The 23,009-nt window shown below is 35.5% G+C and overlaps 1 protein-coding gene across 1 annotated transcript; it reads right to left on the bottom strand.

Annotated features, from left to right (window-relative positions):
- Positions 1 to 4,265: 4,265 nt before the first annotated feature.
- On the bottom strand, positions 4,266 to 8,348 carry LOC108328446 (beta-glucosidase 11). Its single transcript, XM_017562316.2, has 13 exons — positions 8,144 to 8,348; positions 7,958 to 8,027; positions 7,800 to 7,855; positions 7,582 to 7,657; positions 7,320 to 7,391; positions 7,136 to 7,223; positions 6,769 to 7,021; positions 6,487 to 6,602; positions 5,970 to 6,190; positions 5,321 to 5,352; positions 5,157 to 5,244; positions 4,777 to 4,867; positions 4,266 to 4,663 (listed from the first exon to the last, which is right to left on the bottom strand). The coding sequence occupies exons 1-13, from the start codon at positions 8,276 to 8,278 to the stop codon at positions 4,417 to 4,419; spliced, it is 1,545 nt and encodes a 514-aa protein (XP_017417805.1). The 5' UTR covers positions 8,279 to 8,348; the 3' UTR covers positions 4,266 to 4,416.
- Positions 8,349 to 23,009: the final 14,661 nt, after the last annotated feature.

Here is a 23,009-nt window from a genome sequence, read left to right as displayed (position 1 = left end):
TTGATCAGTCTTTGAAACACATCAGTCTTGCTATTCAAGAAATCACAAGTTATTGTTCACCAAGGTCAATCTTGTTTCTTGGAGCTTTTCCTCTCTTTCTGTAAGATCACAACATTTTGTAAATGATATGAAATTGTAAGAATCACAAAAACTTCTTACATAATTCAAATCTGCATCAATTTATAGTATAACACATATCAGATGCATTTTAATTGATTGAGCTACTAACGTAATCGAATATAACAATCAATTATAACAGAATTAGCAGTAGTCAAACAAATAATTGAATGTACAATTAATGTAATCGACTATCATTTAATGCTTGGTCAACATATTTAAAAATATGACAGTTATGTTAGTTGTTACCAGCATTTAACAAATTTTCAAAACATCAACTAACTTATTCGAATGCATAGTGCATGCATTCGATTAAGTGAAATCTTTTTGCACAGTTTTGAAAACTTTTCTCTTTAAAAAAACTCACAACACACTTCAAAAGAGTTTGTGCAAACACACGAGTTTTAGTCGATTCACCCCATAATGTAATCGACTTAAAACTGTTGTTTTGCCACACATTTAAAGTTCAACCATAGTGCTTGTGATTTTTCTTTTCCCGAAAACATATTTCATGGATACATATATAAAATCACATATTTCACACAGTAATATGCAATGAACAACACAAACATAGCTCAAACATGTTCTCAAATATGCTTTAACAGATTTAACACATTAAAGAAAAACATATGACATGTCAACATAGAACATGTAACATAGAATATACATGTGTTATTAATTATGTGTTGTCATCATCAAAAACTCAGATATCACTGAGATTGTGGGTTAAGCTAAACATGTGCTTCCCCTATCAATAATCTCAACATATCTCATGCTTGGCCTAAAGTTTCATCCATGCCCTGCTGAAAAGAAGAGATTTCCTGCTTCCCTTTGTTTATCTTGGACTGAGGGAAGTACTTGTTTAGAAACTTAGCCACCACATCTTCCCACTCAGTGAAACTATTCTCAAGGAATGAATTTAGCCACATCTTAGCATTGCCACCCAAAGAGAAAGGAAACAAGCTAAGTTTAATAGCTTCATCTGGCACATCCTGAATCTTCATTGTATTGCATATTTATGTGAAAGTGGTCAAATGTTCATATGGATTTTTGTGAGCTAAGCCATTGAATTGTTTACTTTGCACCAAGTGAATGAGAGCAGGCTTCATCTCCATGTTAGTGGCATTAACCCTCGGCCTGACAATACTGTTAAATGAAGAGGGTTAGTGATTGTTGCGTAATCCTTCAGAGTACGTCTAATTGGACCCATATTCTGATTGCCAGCCATGTCTTATGTTTCCTGATCATATACTGAAGTGAGGGGTTGTTCAAGAGTCTCTGGAGAGGGAAAAAGTTCTCTAGAAATTCTTTTATGCCTTCTTCTTCTACTATTCTCTACTTCTAGACCTTTAGATGATCTTGTGCTCATAGTACGAATTGTACCCTACATACACTATAGAACACTGCACTAGAGCACCAAATTAGCCCAAACAAATAGAAATAAACAAAAATTAAAAACAATAAAAATAAAGAAAAAGTATAAACAAGTTAAGAATCACAGAAAAATATAGTATAACCACAAGTTCCCGGCAACGACACCAAAAACTTGTTAACTCATTGGCAAATGTACCAAATCTCATTGAGTAATATAAAATGATAAGACCAAGTATCGTTTCCCAAGAGACTCGTGTTACTAAACAATCATGTAATACCTTAACTAATTAAGACTAAAGAATGATTCCAATAATTAAGAATAAAATGCAATAAAAGTAAACATAAACTTGAATGTAAAATTGATCAATTGAGGCTAAAACAAGAATGAATGAATGATATTGATGATATGAGATGATGATGTTGTTGGAGTTAAATTTCACCTACTTCACTTTCATGCATATTAGAACTCATCTTCTTTGTTGGAATGTTAATGTCACTTACGAAATTACTTAGAACTCGATCCCTCGGCGTAAAAATCCTAGTCTTAATTATTAGATCTCAATCCCTTGAATCCCTAATAACCAATTCCGCATTAATAAAAGAAGCTTAAGACAACCAAACGTCCTATCCCTATCCCTAGGCAATATTCCCTTTGGGTGAAATCCTCCAGATCATGATTCATAAGATATTTCCCAATACTCAAAAAAATCAAACATCAAGTCATGAATGGTCAAAACAAGACAAGCATTAAGAATAGGAGAAAATCACTAACATTCAATGAAAGAAGCATAAAATATTTAAAACATGTTCAAATACATGAAAATTTAGAGGTTACATCATCCCCAACAACAAATGAGTTTAGTTCTCCATTGTCATGGAGAACCTTGGTGTATAATGGAAGAATGAATGAATAGAAACCCTAGAAAGTGAGAAGGAAAGCTCCCGCATCCCAATCTTCCTCCAAAGGGTCGAAAATAGCTTTTTTGTGCTTCAGTCGTCCAAAGATATCAACCCTAATGTGTAGAAGCCTTTAAATAGATCAAAATTGGATTATGGGCCAACATTGCTGGCGCTCAACGCCCTAAGTGGGGCAAGTAGGCGCAACTGTGAAGAGACTGGCCCTTAGTGCCTTGGTTGAGAGAAACCAGGCGTCCTACGGTGTAGCTGACTGGCACTCAACGCCCTTGGAGGGGGCGCCTAGGCGTGCTTGCGAGATCCTTGGCCCTTAATGCCTCTAAAGAGGGCGCCCAGGCGTCCATGCGTGACCACCCGCACTGAGGGCCCCAGAAAAGCGCAACCAGGCGTGGTTCTGTGACAACTAGCGCCCAAGGCCCTAGAAAAGGGCAACCAAGCGTCCTTGAGCCTTATGCAGCCTTCTATTATAGTGATTTTGCTGTTGTCCTTCTTGAGTTCCAACTCCTTGATACTTTACTCCTCTTCCAAAACATACCAATAACCTACAAAATTGAGGAAATCAGTGCTAAAAATCATTAAGTATAACCTCTACTCACGTATTCACCAAATTCAACTAAAACAAGAGTTTAAGCAAGTTTCAAAGTCAAATAGAGTTGATTTAGTATCAAAATTGCATCACAAATAACAGTAAATTCAACCGTTATCAAGAGTATTGGAGTATTGTTAGAAGATTCTTCTATACATTATAGGATCCTCAAAAGTTGCACTATATGTTAGAGGATCAGAATTAGTTTTCAAGAGCTATGTCAATTTAGATTTTGCAGATGATGTTAATAAAGGGAGATCCACTACTAGCCATGTATTTACACTTATAGGAGATTTAGTAAGTTGGATGTTGTAACTTTGTTTACTACAAAAGTTGAGTACATGGCAACTATGAAGCTTGTAAGTAAACTATTTGGATTGAAAGGTTGAGGGACGAACTCGAGCACATTGCAAGAAATCGCATCTTTCATTCCATAACAAAGCATATAGGTTTGCGTTACCATTTTGTTCAAGAAGTAGTAGAGGAGGGGAGTGTGGATATGAAAAAGATTCATACTAATAAAAATCTAGCAAATGTTATGAGAAAGCTTGTTAGCATTGAAAAAGTTACATGAATTTGATCATACTATAGCCCATCGAAAGAATAAGCAACATGATGGAAAAGAATAAAGTATGGTTTAAAGATTTGATTAATTTTACGAAAATCTTCAAAGGAGAGAATGTGAGAAGAGAAATTCCACATAAGTGGAAACTTAGTTTGGACTTACTTTTGATCATGTTATAAAAAGAGTCTAGTGTTTTCTTATCAATACATATCAAAGTTTCTTCCTTTTCTATTTTTTAGTGCTTGAGTAAAAAAATAAGAAAAAAATTAATTTCTCAGGTTCTCGTTATATTTGTTTTTCCCATTACTAAGAAAGATGATTTTCTGGTTTTTCCTGGAGACTAAATAGAAGGTATGTAATTTTCTTTTTTTTTCAATAAAATTACACTTATTTTTTGTCTATTATCTATTTTGTTTCTTTTATTTTTGTTTATTATCTGTTTTGTTCCTTTTACTTTTATTTTTATTTTAGTTGTGAGTAGTCGTTGGATTAGTGTGATATCCCAATACAATATTGTATTTAAAAGTTTAGATTAGTTGGAAATCCATGTCTTTTATGAAGATCGCCAACTTTATTATATACTGCAAATTTACATCACTAGGAGAAGAAATTTGAGATCCAAATGTGCCAACCTTACATTATTTATTCCATCTTAAATTGGTAGCAAATATGTGAAATTCAAGATTTAATTCAAAAGTACTTTTAAAATACTCGACAACTATACTTTTTATAGTAGGACGAAAACTTACATTGATTAAAATGAATATAATTTGACATCATAATGTTTTTTTATTGATACACTTGGTAGCACAAAATGCAAATTATGAACCCCAAAAGAGAAAGATCTTGCAGGATTATTTTATGCGGCATTATGCAGTAAGGTATCGTGTGACAGCACATTCTCAATTTCAGTGGTGATCTTTGAGTCCATTGGTTTCCCTTTCAGAAAATTTGAGTACCATTCAGCAGAAAGCTTAGGTTGCCTCCTTAAGTTTGAATCATTCATATCTATGTAGTATAGACCATAACTTGTCTCATATCCACCCACTAACTCGAATGCATCCATGAAGGACCATACAAAGTAACCTTTTACATTTAATCCACTCCTTTAGATGTGTCAAGAATGAAGCAAAATAATAAACAAAAGTCAGCTTTCACGAAACAACTATGTATGAACCCTTTTAACTTGGCTTGAAAATGAAAATCAAAGTAAAAGTACCTTAGGGCATCTACCAAACTTCCAATATATTCTTGCAAGAACTTCACCCTCGACCAGTCCTTTAATGATGAATAATGTGGTGTACTTTGCCCTGCAGAAATGAAAAGACTTACCATACAACTATATAACAGAATGACTGAATATGACAACAAAAAAGAAACATGGAAGTTTTGAAGGATGATTTCATGAGAAAGACAATCAAGGTTTAGACAAAAAGTTTGGGACTGCAAGGTCAACCTTAAAGTCTGTTATGGCAACCATATTGGGATTGCAATGTTTGTCCTCAACTTTTCACACAAAGGTCATCATGAGATGTGATTGTAGCCACAATTTAAAACCTTCAATACAAAACTATGTCATGAAATGAAAAATCACCGTACCATTTTCATGTATGTATATTGGTATATTGCCATAGGCTGTCTTTATTGAGTCTAGCACCCCTAGCAAAATATCCGGAGTAATTGGTACCTATAACAATCAGCTGGTTAGTGAAAAATATTTTATAGGCTTAAAAAAGTATAGCAACCTGTTCATGCTATGTTACCTCATCTGGAGCTGTATCCTCTCGAGTAACTCCTACAATCAGACAAACAACAGTTAGCTATTTCAGTTCCACAAACATTGGAAGGTGGAACAACAACTGACCACACTATTTCTCTTACTGGACTTTGCTAAACATTTCTCAAGCAATGACAGGTTAAAATATTACAATTTAAACAGGATTTGTTAATGTTTGATGACATGAACTGTGCTATGGATTCATGAGCAGATTTTTATGTTAATATTTATGTTTGTAGAGACACTAGATTGCATACAGAAGAAATTCCACCAGGGTGAGTGACCTTCGATCGTCAACAAAAAGCACAATGACAGCAAGTACAAGAGATATTGATTGTTAATCAAATTGGCTTTCCCAAAGAATTAGAAAATTCAAATATTTAACAAAAGCCATACAAATTCAATTATCCAAAGGAAAAAGAAAAATCGCAAACATTGACGCACGAACACTTTAAAATCACAGTTTCTGAAAATCAAATAGCCGGTAAACAACTCAGTTTCTTTGATGAGAATTTGTAAAGGATGAGATCCTACAAACTAAATGAATAGCTATTTATATATAATTAACTTGTTGAACCTCGATATAGAAGTTGCTATGCAATAAAATTTGGTAAGGGAAAAAGCTTATCTCATACTTTCAGTTTCCATTGCTATATCTGCTATGAAATCTCTATCCTCATTTTGCAGGTTGGCAGGATTGTTCTTAACATAAAATGAGAAGTAAAAGTTTACTCCTAAGAAGTCTATGGAGTTCCTGATCATATTTGATTCCTTTTTGGTGAAGGAAGGAAGCCTTGATCCAGCATTCTTTCTCATTGTATCAGGGTAGTCTCCGAATGTAATGGGATCCATAAACCTGCAATAAAATCATAGACATGTCTGCTGTAGCAACTAATGTAGGAAAAAATGTCGGATTTTTATAAAATGATCCAAGATTTTAATCTTTGTCAACACATTCTTTATGGCTTAACTTACATGCAAGGTAAAAGGGGCGTGTCTACTATCATGCTATATAAGTTTTAGGAACTGTTACGTGAAGGAAAACATCAGAAAATATAGAAATCTAGACTCGGTTCTTTGCAATCCCAAGATTCAAATTTGCTAATGACAACATGTATTAGAAAGAGCTATCGTGACTATATTGTTACTTACCACCCGATATTGAAGTCTCGGGCCCTTTGAACAGCCTTTACATCATCAATAGAGTTAGTTTTTGGAAGATAACCAAAAGAAATGAGATTTAACCCAATAATGCCATGCTGCATTGCCTGCATAGAAAAGAGATTGTTGTCTGAACAAATAAAATGATGATTAACCATATCAAAATGACATGATGATGATGATGATGATGATCACCATTAATGATATCCTTCCTAATTATTCTTCAGAATGCTATATATACAGTAGAGTGGTACATTTGTTAGATAATTTTACCTGGTATTTTTTCCTATACAGCCTAGCTGCTGAAGCATGTGCTAACAATATATGATGGGCTGCCAAATATGGCTCAGTTGAGGAATTTCCTTTGGAGCAGTTAGATAAAGAGGTAGAACACCGCCGAGGTGGTGAGATTCCTAAATCATAGCCAAAAACTGCACATGCATTGGCCTCATTCACTGTAGTCCAGTGCTTAACTCTGTCACCAAATTCTCTAAAGCACACATCTGCATATGCTGTGAAGTCTTCCCTGTATATGGATACACATAAATATGTTAATCACAACAAAAACCATTGCTCAATTTTATAACTGATGTATTTTTCATGATCTATATATATCAGATTTGAAGTTTGGGAACCATACACAACTCTTCGACTAAGCCATCCTTCGTATTCATCCTCCAATGTTTGCGGTAAGTCAAAATGGAACAGCGTTACATGTGGCTGGATTCCTACAAGATGAGGAATTCAACAACAATAAATATATATATATAACTTGGAAGAACCTTTCTAAGGCATTAATCAGCATTTATTCTACTCTTCACAACCATGGCTTATCAGTTCATTGATGAGGTTGTTATAATACTGTAGACCCTTGGGATTCACTCGTCCTCTTCCATCTGTTAACACATGAAAACAACAGCATGGAAAATAACAGTTTGATTAATCGGAGTCAAAGGTTTATTGCACCTAATCAAAATCAAACCAAGTGTCTCTAATACATACATACACACACACACATATACACATACTTTTAATTATTTTAGAAAGTGATTTAAGAATGCTGCTATCAATTATTTGAGTGATAACCTGGAATAAGCCTTGACCATGATATGGAAAATCTGTAGGCTTCTAAGCCCATGTCTGCCATGAGCTGAACATCTCCCTGCAGGACAATCAAGGTATGAAATTAGCTCAGAACAGACAACAAAGCGTTTTAGGTGAATTTAAAGTATATACACACACACATCTTGTGTGAATGCATGCATATACACCACAATTTCATTTGGTTCTGCAGGATCACAGACCTTGTATTTGTGATAATGATCACACGCAACATCTCCATTACCTAAATACTCATTCCCTGAAAATATATTACGATAATCAATTGTTTGAACAAAATAACAGCATTAAACACTGGAAAGAAAAATTGATGCCAAGAGATATGTGAGCAGAGGATACTAACCAGGTGCAGCATGAGCGAAAGTATCCCAAATGCTTGGCTTCCTGCCATCCTCATTCGCTGCACCTTCAACCTTTCATATATACATATATGGTTTAAGACATAATCAGAAACAGAAACAAAAAGGGTAGGTAGGACAATGAAATGTGAAAAGGAATAATTAATGAGAGAAGAGAGTGAAAGAAGAACCTGGTAAGCTGAGGTTGATGCTCCAAAGACAAATTCTGGAGGGAACTCATCCCTGTGCAAGGCATGAGCAGCAGGGAAAAGTGCTACCAATAATAATATTTGTGCAAGAGCAAACACCTTCAGCATCAACTTCATACTGTGTGCTCTTGCTTTCCGATGTTGTTATGCTTTGGGAGGACAGATTCAATCACATTAGTTTATTCTTCATTTGTCTATACTCTACTTCATTTATAAGTAAACTATCTTTGGAATTAGTGCATAGTTCTTACACACAATTTGATATAAACTAAAGAAAATTTCACTTTATACATCAAACTAGTATACATTTTTAAAAGAAAAGTAACTTAAATAATAATAATAATATGGTTTAATATTTTTTTTCCTTTATGAAAGTTTTAAATTTGATTTCACCTTTTTCTAAAAATAAGTATATAATCTCTTCAACGTAAGTGATGATAAAAAAATATACAACAACGACAAATCAAAGTTGACTTGTTAATAATTAACAAATAACACAAATAAGAAATATTACATCTCGCCATGAATTTAAGGAAAATAAAACTCATTTCCTTAAAAATAATATACATTGAACTTCAAACTAATAAAAAAAACTTTAAAAAATTATGTTAATTGTAAAATTACAAAACTATTAAAACTAATTGGAAGGGAAGCACGTTATAATGTGTTTGCTTTAATAAATTGCCAGACCTTTAGAATAACTTTTGTGGAACTAATAGAATAAGGCAATAAGCCAAAAAGGAAATTGCCAAACTTGTGTGATCATTTTTGTAAGAATAATAGAATATAGCACTATGGTGGGAAACCTCAAATAATTTTGGTCAACTTAGTAGAACATGTTCGTGTCATACACGTTATACATGATTTTATATAAAATTAAATTTATAAGCTAAGTTTTAGTTTTATTTAAACTAGATGTTGACAACACGTTAAAAGGGTTTATAAATAATCATAATCATTTTATAATGTACAGATGTAAAAGTATTATAGTATTACATCATAAAAGCAAATAACTGTAAAACATTTTTTAATACATGCTAAACGAACTTAAAACGATATTTGGAAAAAAAAATTAAGTTTGTGGGTGTAAGTATCCAATATCATATTGGATTATCATTGTATCCCTCAAGTATGTACAAAAGGAGTTCTTATTCCAACTACCACATGGGTTGATGCTCTGATTTCAATTGAATTGATAAAAAACGGGTTTGATTTAGCATCATTAAGTGAACCCAATTAATTCATAACATTTGGAAAAAATTTTAAAAAAGCTAAATATTTGGGTGGAGATGACTATGAGTCAAGTTCATGGTGGCCAACAATCTGAGTTCTTTGAAAAAGTCTTGAAAAAAAAAGTCTTTTTTAATATCAATAACCTCTCTCCCGCCGAGGCTACAATGAAAAGAAAAAGAGTAACACAAAGAAGAAAAAAACATGCTACAATAGTAAAAAGGAGTAGAATAGATTGATGATAAGAAGAATAAACTCTCAGAATGCTTGATTGAGTTTTCTAAAAATTAAAATGCAGATATGTAAGAGAGAAAAAAGCTTGGAAGATGTTCTTGGGTAAAAGAGAGCATGTGGGATTATCAAAATCTGTTCTTAAAAGAGCATTAGTGACAAGCATTACATGCATTAGTAATTATTGATCATAAATAAATATAGATTTTTTCACTATACTTGTCCAAATGAATGTGTTGAATTCAAATGAGTGGTTTATTATGATAAAGGAATACTTGTTCAAATGAGTCACTTACTGGTTTGGCAGACTTCTGTATCTACCCATCCTTGAGATGATTGCATAAGTGGAACATTCCTATTATATTCTTTATTAGAACTAAATATAATATTCAATGGCTCGTCATCAACTTATATATGCATAAAGTATGAGTAGTGAGTAGTTCAGCTTTTCCCAAGTGAGTCAAAATTTTTGACTATTTCTAAAATTTTGTATATTTAATTTGTTTATATATATATATATATATATATATATATATATATATATTATAAAAATATATTTAATTATATAAATATATTTTAAAATTTTTAATTAATTAATTAATGTTGGAATAAATTAAAAAAAAATTATTCTTTTTATATACTAAATTATTTTAGGGTTAAATATGTTTTTAGTACTTGAATTATCATGTTATTTTTGGTTTCGTCTCTCTTCAAGGTTTGTTCATTTTCGTCCTCAGTTAGGAAACTCGTATTTTTAGTCCTTAAAAAGTAACGAAGTTAGGAAACTGTGATGTGGAAAACGGTGAACCACGTGTGATGTCAACTTGATCCATGTTAAATCTATGCCACGTTTTTGTGAGTCTGTGACGTTGGGGTCGACATCTCCGACGTAGATGTCGTCACGAACTGGTTTCCCCCAGTAGCAGCAGCAGCACCGTTGGGACCGGGAAATTATTTTAATTCATAAAAAAATGTGTAGTTTTTGAGAAACCTTTCTTTCTGTATGTGTTGAAAGGGTTTTCTCCAACAAAGTCGTGTACAGAGAGCACACATGTGAGCTCTGCTAGGGTTCCATCACCCCAAAAAAAGCAGTTATAAGTGATCGAGCCCATTCATCGTAATTTTCTCCTTTCAATTGAACTTGCGTGATCAGACTTCGGGGGTTGTCACCAGGAGTTATATCATAAGGGGAAATTGTCTTCCTTATGAACACTCCATCACCAACCATGTTAACAAATAGAAAAGGAAAATACTTAGACCAGTCACGTATTGGTTAGGCTCTTGATACCATGTCAGAGGTGATTTTGGAATATGGAATTCCTGTTTTATTTGATTATGATATGACGCATATATACATGTGCAAAAGCACTACTTCTACATATAAATCCCGAAATATATGTTGTCTACTTCTAACTATATGCTATTTACAACTGTTCAAGGAAATCACGGCCAATCACAATATTCTCTAAGATAATCCAAGATTATAAGCAGAGTATTAGCTCAACAAGCATGTCAAATTAATCAGCAAGAAGTAGTGTATTTGGTCTATCAATTCATTTTTTAAATTAAAATAAAAAATAGTTTAAAGATTGTTTTCTATGCATTATCTATAATATTGTAACTTAAAATATTAATATTAATAAATAAAATTCTAACTATTAGTTATAAAAAAAATAATAGGTTAAATATGTTTTTAGTCCCTCAACTATCATGTTATTTTGGGTTTCGTCCCTCTTCGAAAGGTTTGTTCATTTTCGTCCTCTTAGTTAGGAAACTCGTAGTTTTAGTCCTTAAAAAGTAAGGAGTTATATCTGATGTGGGACTTTGTTTGTACCCAACAATCTTTGTAGAGAGGTTTAACACATACACATACACATAAATCTCCACACTGGTAAGATATTGTCCGCTTTGGGTCAAGCTCTCACAAATTTGCTTTTGGTACCACCCCAAAAGGCCTCTTACCAATGGAGGTATCTTATGTGTATATAAACTCATGTTCATCTCTTGTTTTATTTGATATGAGACTTTGTTTGTACCTAACATCCTCCCCTCAAACAAAGGACTATGGTTCTCCACCTCCCCTACAACAGAAGTCTTTTCTTATCCTCGAGTACACCTCCAAGGAGAAGACAGAACTTGAGCGATTTGGACTCCTCGAGGCATCCTTGACATTGATGCACAGCGAAAAGAAGCAGAGGAAGCAAATAAGGCAGCAAAAATAGCGGAAGAACTAAGAACCCTAGGTTTGGAGGTTTAATCGGTGAAAACTCTAGGGTTGAAGGTAAGGGAGGAATTAATCGGTAGAGAAGAAGATCTAACCAAATCTAACTGATGGAACTGAAGGAAATCTAAGAAATAACCTAGAGGCGGAAGAAACCCTAGGTTCGTGACGATGTTCGGTGAAGAGGCTCGAATGGATGTGGTTCGAAGAGGCTAAGGTTGGATCGATGACAAACTAAAGCGAGGAACCTGATTCGGTGATAAAAGTTACCACGGTGAAGGTTCAGCGATGATGAGGATGAGGTTTGTGGTTGAAGAGCTCTCGAGAGAGAAAACGTAGGTGAGGACGCGAAATGAGGATATGGGAGATGTGCTGATGGAATCTCGCGAGAGAAAAGGCACGCGTGGCAGTAGACCTGACACAAGCCACGAGGAAGCTAGTAATTGGTGAGAGTGGCGTGAGATGGATGTTACGAAGGAGAGAGAATCTGATAATGGAAAATGAGAGAATGATAGTGTGAGATGGAAGGTGGCTAGAGGAGATCTTTGGGATTCTCTAGCCTTGACTTTCAAGGTAGAATTTCTCTTGAGTGTTCTCAACAGAATAACAATTCATTATGCTCAAAAGTGCTTTACAAGAGGTGGTGGCATGTCTATATATAGGACTAAAAGTCCCTCCTATCTAGCACATGCCTAACACCTTTTACACATGCTTAATAAAAGTAAAAGAAATACTACACTAAACTAATTGGGCTTGGGCCTGTCTATCATCCGCTCTCCCTTGGAAAGGATTTGTCCTCAAATCTGATAATGCTTCTGAAGACTTATTTTTGTTGGCTTCACAATAGTTTGTCCTGGATCAAATATCCATCTGCAATAAGCATCAAACATATTTCTAATTAGTTTTCTTTGACCTAATAAGATATATAAAAGAATATGTTTAGAAAAAGGTTTCCTAATTTTGAAATTTTCAATTTTAATACAATAAAGAAACCTTTCTTCATTTGAAATTTTATTTGCATCTTGAGTTATTGGTAACCATAACCCAAGTTGTGAATTTGCATGTGTTGAAAGTGATAACATTTTTAAAGATGGAGTGGCAAATTCTTTGAAAGAAAAGTGAAATTTTGGAAATTCAAATGGAGAAAAGTGAGAGGATAGAAAACCTCCCCTTAAGAGTCTAGCTTCTAGTGTAGGAGGAGATTTTGCCCTTAGTTTCTCTTTTTTCTTTTCTTCCATTTCTATCCTTTCAACTTCTTCCTTTTCTCTTCTTTGTGCTTCTTTTCTCTCTTTCTCTCTTCTTTTCTCTTCTTCTCTTCTTTCTCTTTCTTCCTCGTCTCTTCTCTCTTTTTCTTTCTCTTTTCTTCTCTCGTTTTCTTCCTCTTCTCTTCTCTCTTGCTCTCTTCTTTTCTCTTCTTCTCTTCTCTCTCTTTCTTCCTCTTCTCTTCTATTTCGTTCCTCCTCTTCTTTTCTTTCTTTTTCTCTTCTCTCTTTTTCTCTTCTCTCTATTTCTTTTTTCTCTCTTACTTCTTGCTTTTGTTTTTCTCTTTTTAATCTCTCAATTCTATATTTACTTGTCTCTTCCCATAGCCTCTTAAGTTTTTCTAGAAACTCACTTTCCCTACAAGAGAACCCACTTAAATTTGGAATGAATGACTCACCTTCTCTAATAAGCTCTCTCATAAGTTCTAAGTTTCTTTCAATTTCTCGAGGCACAAACTTTCTTTTCATACAAGCTTTCAATTCATTCCAATCATGGATGGGATATTTTCTACCTATCTTAACATGATATTGTCTATCATCCTACCACTCTCTTGCATGCTTTTCAAAACTAGAAGTGTAGAGACTAAGAATATAAGATTCATTATCTCTAAAATAGAAGGATTCATATTGACTTTTTCTAACCATGAATGAATGCATGTCATCAATTTCCTTTTCCCAAGCTAGGTATGTTAATGCACCAATATCATCACCAAAGAATGGAATATTTTCACTAGCTTGTTTATACAAATCATCTTCAATCCTATCAAATTCATAAAATGAACAAGACTTCCTTCTAGCTTTGTCATGTTCTCTTTTGATGTTTTTGTAACTAAGTTGCTTATCAAAATTAAAATTCCTAGAAGACCTATATGAACTAGAATACGACATCTTTTGTTCTTAAAAGTTCTTTTAATCTAAAGGGTTTATAGGTTTCACAAATCCCAGGTAAGAGAGGTGAGCCTAAAGAGGCTACTTAAGTACCAAGTCTTTGCCTTGCCAGAATTGGCTTATGTTACTGACTAAATACCCATTTAAAGTAAAATTACTTTTAAAAAAACAAAGTACACAGACTCCCAAACAAACAAAGACTTTCGGACTCTAATGACCCCTAAACGTAAGACACAAAAAATTTAAATGTAAACAAGAAAAGTTTTGCCAAGAGTTGAAAGAGCACCAAGGACTCTTCCAAGACACTTGGACTTTGAATGGCCTTTTACAATGAAATTAAGAAAACAAACAATAGAGCTTATTACACATCAAAATGAAGAAACAATTACAAAAGCAAATAACAGTTATGCTTCAATCTTGGTCCTGATTCAAATCCGCATGAAGAATCTAGTGCTCCACTTTTGGTTCCTTCTGGACAGCTTTGGAGTCTCCTAGCTCTTGTCCAATCTTCCCTTTCACTCGGTCTTGTGCAACTGAGACATTGAATAATTCCTATTTGCTCTCAAATTGTTCCAAGTATTCTGCACAATTAATTTTCACACCAAAATCAGCAGAATATTCATTCAATATTATCACTTACAGGCTAAAACAGAATAACAATTCAAAACAAAGGGTAAGTTAGACAAATTCCCTGTTTGGATGGTTGTTTCTAGCTTGCTCCAAGCTCCACACTGAGGTGTTTCTGCTACTGTTTCTTCAGTAATCTTCTGCTCAACTAATGATTCATTCACATCAGCTCTGCACACATAAATCTCAACAAAATCCAGCAAGTGCAAATGGACAGTGAACTAGATTCAGATGGGATGTAATTCAATGCAGAAACTAACCACCTAATTAATTCAACCGCCAAGTTAGAATTGGAATTTAGGTGCTTTAATCACTTCTTAAAACTGGAGGATGCATTGGCAATTAACACAAATTGATCCACAACTAATTATGACAAGAGCAGCCTTTTCAGGAAATCAGTGAATTACACTGGGCAAAAACAATGGACCAAACTAGTCAAGAATAATGTCCTAAACTAATTCAGAAATTAGTGGACCATGCTAATCAAATCAATGGACAAAAATTGTAATGTGAGGTAAATCAGAAATTGGCAGTTTTAAAACAGTGTTGCTGCACTTCCAGAAATGCTCATAAAACAATCAGCACATTATTTGTAATTCCTAAGCATATACCAAGTTTCCATAGGTCTTATCAAATCAGAATCAGCATTCAACATGCCCAATTAAACCATGAAATCAACAATTCACTTGCAAAACAGTGAGTATATCAATGAATTCAGCAGGCAATGTTTGAAACTAAAATGAGTGCAATGACAGTTTAAACATTCACAAGCACAAATAGCATCACCAGGAAATCAGTAATCAATTAAAACAACAGTGATTGCAGTTGCAGTGGAAACAAATCAAAGTTGCTCCAATCTAATTACTCCAATTTCTTTTCCTGCACAATAAACACAGTCAACAAATGGTTAATTGAAATTGAACTCTCTTGCAAATGCCAAGGAATTTAGGCTAAATTAGCCTTACTAAGCTCACAGCATTGAGGTTTCTCTTTAAAAATTTAAAGCACTCAAATGAAAGGTTTTAAAAGAGAAATTTTCAGTTTAGGCCAAAGAATCTTGTGGATCACCACCACCTAATATGCTACCATTCATACTTACCTTCTTTCAAATCCCAAAAACCAAAATGGAATCATATTTCTCAATCAGGAAAATGGTTAGGTTAAGATAAAGTGATGGACAAAATAAATCAGCCACTTAAAGAGTGAAGCACAAGGCAATGGAAATGATAGCAGAGTAGACTCTACTCAAGGAAACTCTAGACCAGATGAAATAAGCAATTAAAAGCTTCAATTAAAGATTGGCAGAATAAATTTCACATGCATTGCAGACAAAACTAGATAACCAACAAAGACAAACAAGAAACAAAGCTTTTGATCAAAGTGAGCACTCAAATTGAACCTAACAATAGCTCTAGAAAAAATTTTAAAAGCAAATAAAAACCAAACAAGAAATTGCTGGAATGTTTAAGAGAATTCCAGTTTCTAACAACAATTTCTGATTTTGGTATTTCAAAATTACACACATTGGACTACACTGACCCAATTGGTTTTTAAAATTGTTCAATGACTATTTTTTATTGATTTTTCTCAAATTTATTTATTTTTTTATGGTCAAACCTCTTGCTACAGTCCAGATACAAGATTCCAGAAATCAGAATTTAACACACAAAAATTATGTAGCAACTTTTGAAGGAAAATGGTCAAAACTTGGTGGTCTCAAGAGTGTAAATATGTATGGCAGCTAGAACTCATAATACTTTTGCATCAACAAGTTTAGAGTATGAAGTAAAACTGGTTTAAACAGCTTAAAAATGCAGAAACAAAGTCTTTCAAAATTGCAATTGTTCAGCTACCAACTCACTCAAAGTAAGTAACTCAACCAACCAAAATTTGACCCAAATGTTGAAACAACATGTGAACGAGTCACAGGACTCAAAAACAGCAAACAAAAGTTGAAAAAAATTACTATGAAATGGATGGAAGATGTTCAGCCATGATCTAAATGCCAAACAAATTTAAAATTAGAAAAGGACTCAAGCAAAGAAGTGTGCAGATGGTCAACTGTAGAATTGGTGCAACAAGATTCTTCCAATGATGCTACCAAGCTTTTTGCAGAAGCATTTCATTGCTTATTTGGTATGCATCAAGTACTAGCTCTTCTTAGGAATTAAATCACAGATTCAAATCACCACTTGCTTGCAAATGAGCACAACAAAATTTAAACTACTGCTCAAGAATCTGAAACTGAAATTGGTGTCACAACTTATGCACATGAGCTCTCATTGAGTTTGTCATAGCTCAATGTAATGTGCAGATAGTGCTCACACATTCAGTTTACACAGATGTAGTGATAAACTAGTTTAAACCAGAATTGAAAACAGTAGAAGCAAATTCACATGACCGAACAATACAGGAAAAGATGCTTAAACAAAAAAATGACTCAAACAAGACAATTGGACCGAATAAAATGATGAAACACTGACTCAAGCACAGAAAAATGCACATACAAAATATTATAGAATCCTAAACACGAAACGCATAATAGTGAACATATCAACTTGAATTGAAAGAAACAAAACTCAAACTTAGAAGATACGCAATAAATCAAATTGATATAGAATAACAAATCAAGACAACACAAGATGAATCAACACAAGACAGAGAAGGAATTCTAATGAACAACACGGATATTGAAGAGATTCAACAAGAATGAATAAGATCAAGACAAAATCGAAACAACTCATGAATTTCATAACAACGCAAGAAACTTAAACTTAGATCAAAGATGTGAATCAATGGAGAGAGATACTTAACTTTCGAAGCGCGGAGGAACCTGAGCTTTGATTACCACATGATAGGCGAAGGTCCGAGGAGAAGACGGAACTTGAGTGATTTGAACTCCTCGAGGCATCCTTGACATTGATGCGCAGCGGAAAGAAGCAGAGGAAGCAAATGAGGTAGCGGAAACAGCGGAAGAACTAAGAACCCTAGGTTTGGAGGTTTAATCGGTGAAAACTCTAGGGTTGAAGGTAAGGGAGGATTTAATCGGTAGAGAAGAAGATCTAACCGATGGAACTGAAGGAACTGAAGGAAATCTAAGAAATAACCTAGAGGCGGAAGAAACCCTAGGTTCGTGATGATGTTCGGTGAAGAGGCTCGAATGGATGTGGTTCGAAGAGGCTAAGGTTGGATCGATGACAAACTGAAGCGAGGAACCTGATTCGGTGATGAGAGTTACCACGATGAAGGTTTAGTGATCATGAGGATGAGGTTTGTGGTTGAAGAGCTCTCGAGAGAGAAAATGTAGGTGAGGACGCGAAATGAGGATATGGGAGCTGTGCTGATGGAATCTCGTGAGAGAAAAGGCACGCGTGGCAGTAGACTTGACGCAAGCCACGAGGAAGCTAGTAATTGGTGAGAGTGGCGTGAGATGGATGTTACGGAGGAGAGAGAATTTGATAATGGAAAATGAGAGAATGATAGTGTGAGATGGAAGGTGGCTAGAGGAGATCTTTGGGATTCTCTAGCCTTGACTTTCAAGGTAGAATTGCTTTGGAGTGTTCTCAACAGAATAACAATTCATTATGCTCAAAAGTGCTTTACAAGAGGTGGTGGCATGTCTATATATAGGACTAAAAGTCCCTCCTATCTAGCACATGCCTAACACCTTTTACACATGCTTAATAAAAGTAAAAGAAATACTACACTAAACTAATTGGGCTTGGGCCCGTCTATCCGATATTGTCCGCTTTGGGTCAAGCCCTCACAAATTTTCTTTTGGTACGACCCCAAAAGGCCTCTTACCAATGGAGGTATCTTATGTGTATATAAACTCATTTCCATCTCTTGTTTGCTTTGATGTGGGACTTTGTTTGTACCCAACATCCTCCCCTTAAACAAAGGATTATGGTTCTCCACCTCCCTTACAACAAAAGTCTTTTCTTATCCTCGAGTACACCATGGTCAACACTAGGCATCTCTTTGTCCTCTTTCACGATCCATGGTCACAACACTGAGCATCTCTTACTCTCCACCTCTCATGATTCATCTGGCTATTTGTCACTAGCCACCTATCAAGGCTTCACCTGATCATGGAGGGACGTACTTGTCCGAGCCCGGTCAACAGACCTGAACCATGGGCTTTGATATCATTTGTAGGGAGGTATCAATTATATGCATGCTTGGTATGACTTGGACTAGGCTAGTTTTCCCATAACTCGGCGTTCCCTTTCCGGATGGCTTGTGTTTCTTGGCAATTCTCCTATGTCTTAGAAGACTAAGAAACAACAGATTGTGTCTCGTTCATCTATTGAAGCAGAATATCTATCCATGGCCACCACCATTTGTGAACTAAAATGGTTAAAGGCACTTTTGGGCTCTCTCGGTGTATCTCATCCTCGCCCTATGCAACTTTATCGTGACAGTCGATCTGCCTTACACATAGCTGCCAACCCCGTTTTTCATGAACGTACCAAGCATATTGAAGTCGATTGTCATTTTCTGATACATGAGCTTTTAAATGGAACTTTTGCTACTCAACATGTGCATACACATGCTCAACTTGCGAACATATTCACCAAAACACTAGGAAAACGACAGTTTGAATCCTTTCTTGATAAGTTGGACATCCTAAATTTGCATGCTCCAACTTGAGGGGGGTGTTGAGCTAATATTCTGCCTATAATCTTGGATTTTTAAAGAATATTGTGATTAGTCGTGATTTCCTTGAATAGTTGTAAATAGCATATAGTTAGGAGTAGACAACATATATTTCTGGATTTATATGTAAAAATAGTGTTTTTGCACATGTATATATGCGGCATATCAATATCAAATAAAACAAGAATTTCATATTCCAAAATCACCTATGACAAAGCTCGACACAATATGTTAAGTGGACAAGTTAGACAATGCTAAAGTGGACTGTTGAAAATTTTAACCAATTAAACCAAATTCGGTTGTTGCTTCCTATACCCAATCACATTTCTTCCTCCATCCCAATCAAAACCTCTCAGGAACTGTTTATTGGGAAGTGATAGAGTGGTGAAAGAATTTTGGTAGAGCGCAAAAAGCAATTGCCATCACATTTTGGAGGACTCACGGGCCAAAGCCCACTTTTTCACCCCTGTGACAAAAGAACATATAAGAAGATTAAATATGAACAAATGGAGGACTTACTTTTGTCTTACTTCCATACTATTATTTTCATTTGGCTTTTTCTAACTTTAGTTTTCAAAAAGTCTTATAAATACCTATTTAACAATTCAACATTACAACTAGGAATAGCAAAAAAGTCAAGTCCGCACCGTCCGACCAAAAAAAATGCGGGTGGGATCGATCTCTTCAACGAATACAATCTGTCCTGCTAGCCGGACAGTTTAGAATACTAGTCTCACGGATTAGTCGAGTTAGTCTGCCAACTCAGTCGAAATCTGATACAACTTGATGTCACAAGTGGGAATGACATAAGGGCAAATCAGGAAAAGAATTTAGAGGAGAATAATTCTGTTAGACAGAATGTACAGATGGCAAGCAATGATACAATTGTGCATAACAGAAAAAGTGCAAGGCTGAGGAGGCCCAATATACGTATGAAAGATTATGTGTGATGTGGGGGGTGGTTATATGAGGGTGAGGGAAAAAGGAAAAGGGGAGGGATGGTTCAATTTCTGACTTCTCTGTTAATTCTCTGTTCTTGCATGTTTTTGAAATGATCTCTCTTTCTAGTCAAGGAAGATGAGCACAATAATACAGTAATGTTTATGGAAGAATATTATTCTCTGCTATTACTTACTTTGCTTATTGTCTGTCTGTGATTAATATTACATTTGGTGCTTTCATTCTGCACTTTTCGTCATGGCTGAAAACACTCGTTTGAAAGAGCTCTCATTTGATGTAAAGCGTATTTTAGAGTTGATGGAATCCAGGCACCTGGAGTATTCTACTCGTTTTGAGAGCCTTGAAACTGCACTGACGTCATTGCATGTAGCGATTGCCGCTTCGAACAGGTCCGATTCGAGCTCTACGCCTCCGTTTCAGGTTCGAAATGTTAAACTGGATTTTCCCCGTTTCAATGGTTCAAATGTGTTGGAGTGGATATTTCGGGCTGAACAATTTTTCACGTTTTACAATACTCCGGAGGAGCAACATCTTACCATTGCTGCAGTTCATATGGAAGCCGATGTGATTCCTTGGTTCCAAATGCTAGCTAAGACCACTCCATTTCAATCTTGGATTAGTTTCACCCGCTCCTTGGAATTGGAATTTGGGCCTTCCCCTTATGAGTGTCCTCGATCTACCCTCTTTAAGTTGATGCAAACAGGATCCGTTCAAGAATATTACAGAGAATTTACAGCTTTGGCTAATCGGGTTCAGGGCATTACTGCAGATGCTTTACTGGATTGTTTCATTAGTGGGCTCAAGCTTGACATTCGTCGAGATGTTATTGCTCAAAATCCCATATCATTGTTACGAGCGGTTTCATTGGCAAAACTATTTGAAGAAAAATACCAGCCCAAACAGAAACCTACCTTAAACCTTCCTTATCCCAAATACCCACATTCCTCGTTAGCCCAAACTACTAAATCTACCAGCTTACCACCCTTATTACCCAACCCAAACACTTCCAACCTGCATAATTCCCAATCTAGTAAGTTTGCCGATGTCAAAAAAATTTCTGCAGCAGAAATGCAATTGCGCCGAGAGAAAGGTTTGTGTTTCACATGTGATGAGAAATTTTCTCCCTACCACAGATGCCCCAACAAACAATATTTGTTCTTACAATTAGAGGAAGAGGTAGACACCACACTGGAACCTGAACCACCTGATGATGTTATTCAGGAGCATCACCTTTCTTTTAATGCTCTCAAAGGAGTCTCTAGCATTAGTACTATGTGATTCCAGGGTACTATCAATGGAGTCACGATTCAAGTACTACTGGACAGTGGGAGTTCGGATAACTTCTTGCAACCAAGGCTTGCCCATTGTTTGAAATTAGCCATTGAACCCACTATTGGATTCCAGGTCTTAGTTGGTAATGGAAATTCCTTGACAGTGGAAGGTATGGTGCGCATAGTTGAAGTGCAGATCTAAGGACACTCTTTACAGCTTCCAGTTTACTTATTGCCGATCACGGGTGCTGACTTGGTCTTAGGGGCAACGTGGTTAGCTACATTGGGCCCCCATATTTCGGACTACAGGGCCTTGACATTGAAGTTCTTAGTGGAAGGGAACTTCATTACACTTCATGGGGATAAGCCACAACTTCCGACTCCAGCCCAATATAATCATCTTCGCAGACTGCAACGCACTAATGCCATATCTGAACTCTTTACACTTCAGTTTTAGCAACCTCTCTATGCTGTTGATCACGCGTTGCACTTACCTACGAATATGGATCCTGAATTAGCATTACTTTTGCAGAATTATCATGATGTTTTTGCAGTCCCTATTGGTCTTCCTCCGAGTAGGTCCCACGACCATGGTATTCCATTGATTGCAGGGGTTGATCCTGTTAAGGTTAGACCCTATAGATACCCTCACAGTCAAAAAGACCAAATCGAGAAGATGGTCAAGGAAATGTTACAATAAGGCATTATAGTACCCAGTAATAGCCCTTTCTCTTCACCCATTGTATTGGTAAAAAAGAAAGATGGTACTTGGAGATTTTGTGCGGACTACCGCGCCTTAAATGCCATAACCGTCAAAGACAGTTTTCTCATTCCCACTGTAGATGAGTTAATCAATCAGTTATTTGGGGCTCAATATTTTTCCAAGCTTGATCTTAGGTCTGGGTATCATCAAATTTTGCTTAAGAAGGAAGACAGATATAAGACAGCTTTCAGAACACATCATGGGCACTATGAATGGCTTGTCATGCCCTTTGGGTTGATGAATGCTCCGGCTACATTTCAGTGTCTAATGAATGAAATCTTTCAAGATATGTTACGAAAATCTGTGTTGGTTTTTTTTTATGACATACTAGTCTATAGTCCGACTTGGTCTTCCCATTTACACCAACTAGAAGTTGTTTTGCAATTACTCAGGAAGCACAAATTATTTGCCAAGTTCTCTAAGTGCTCATTTGCTCTTACTCAAGTGGAATATTTAGGACACACTGTTTCGGGTCATGGCGTGGTTGTAGATGCTTCCAAGGTACAAGATGTGTTAGCTTGGCCTCTTCCCACTAACCTTAAACAATTACGGGGATTTTTAGGACTCACGAGGTATTATCGAAAGTTTATCAAGGGTTATGCCTCTATTGTAGCCCCTTTGACAAATTTACTCAAGAAAGACAGTTTTAATTGGGATGTCGCAGCTACTACAGCTTTTGAAACACTAAAAGCTACTTTAACGCAAGCTCCAGTACTTGCTCTTCCTGATTTTACTA

This window comes from Vigna angularis, chromosome 2, assembly GCF_016808095.1.
Source record: "Vigna angularis cultivar LongXiaoDou No.4 chromosome 2, ASM1680809v1, whole genome shotgun sequence".
Classification (NCBI taxonomy): domain Eukaryota; kingdom Viridiplantae; phylum Streptophyta; class Magnoliopsida; order Fabales; family Fabaceae; genus Vigna; species Vigna angularis.
The sequence above is the reverse complement of the archived record's forward strand: the minus strand, read 5'-3'. Positions and strand labels throughout refer to the sequence as shown.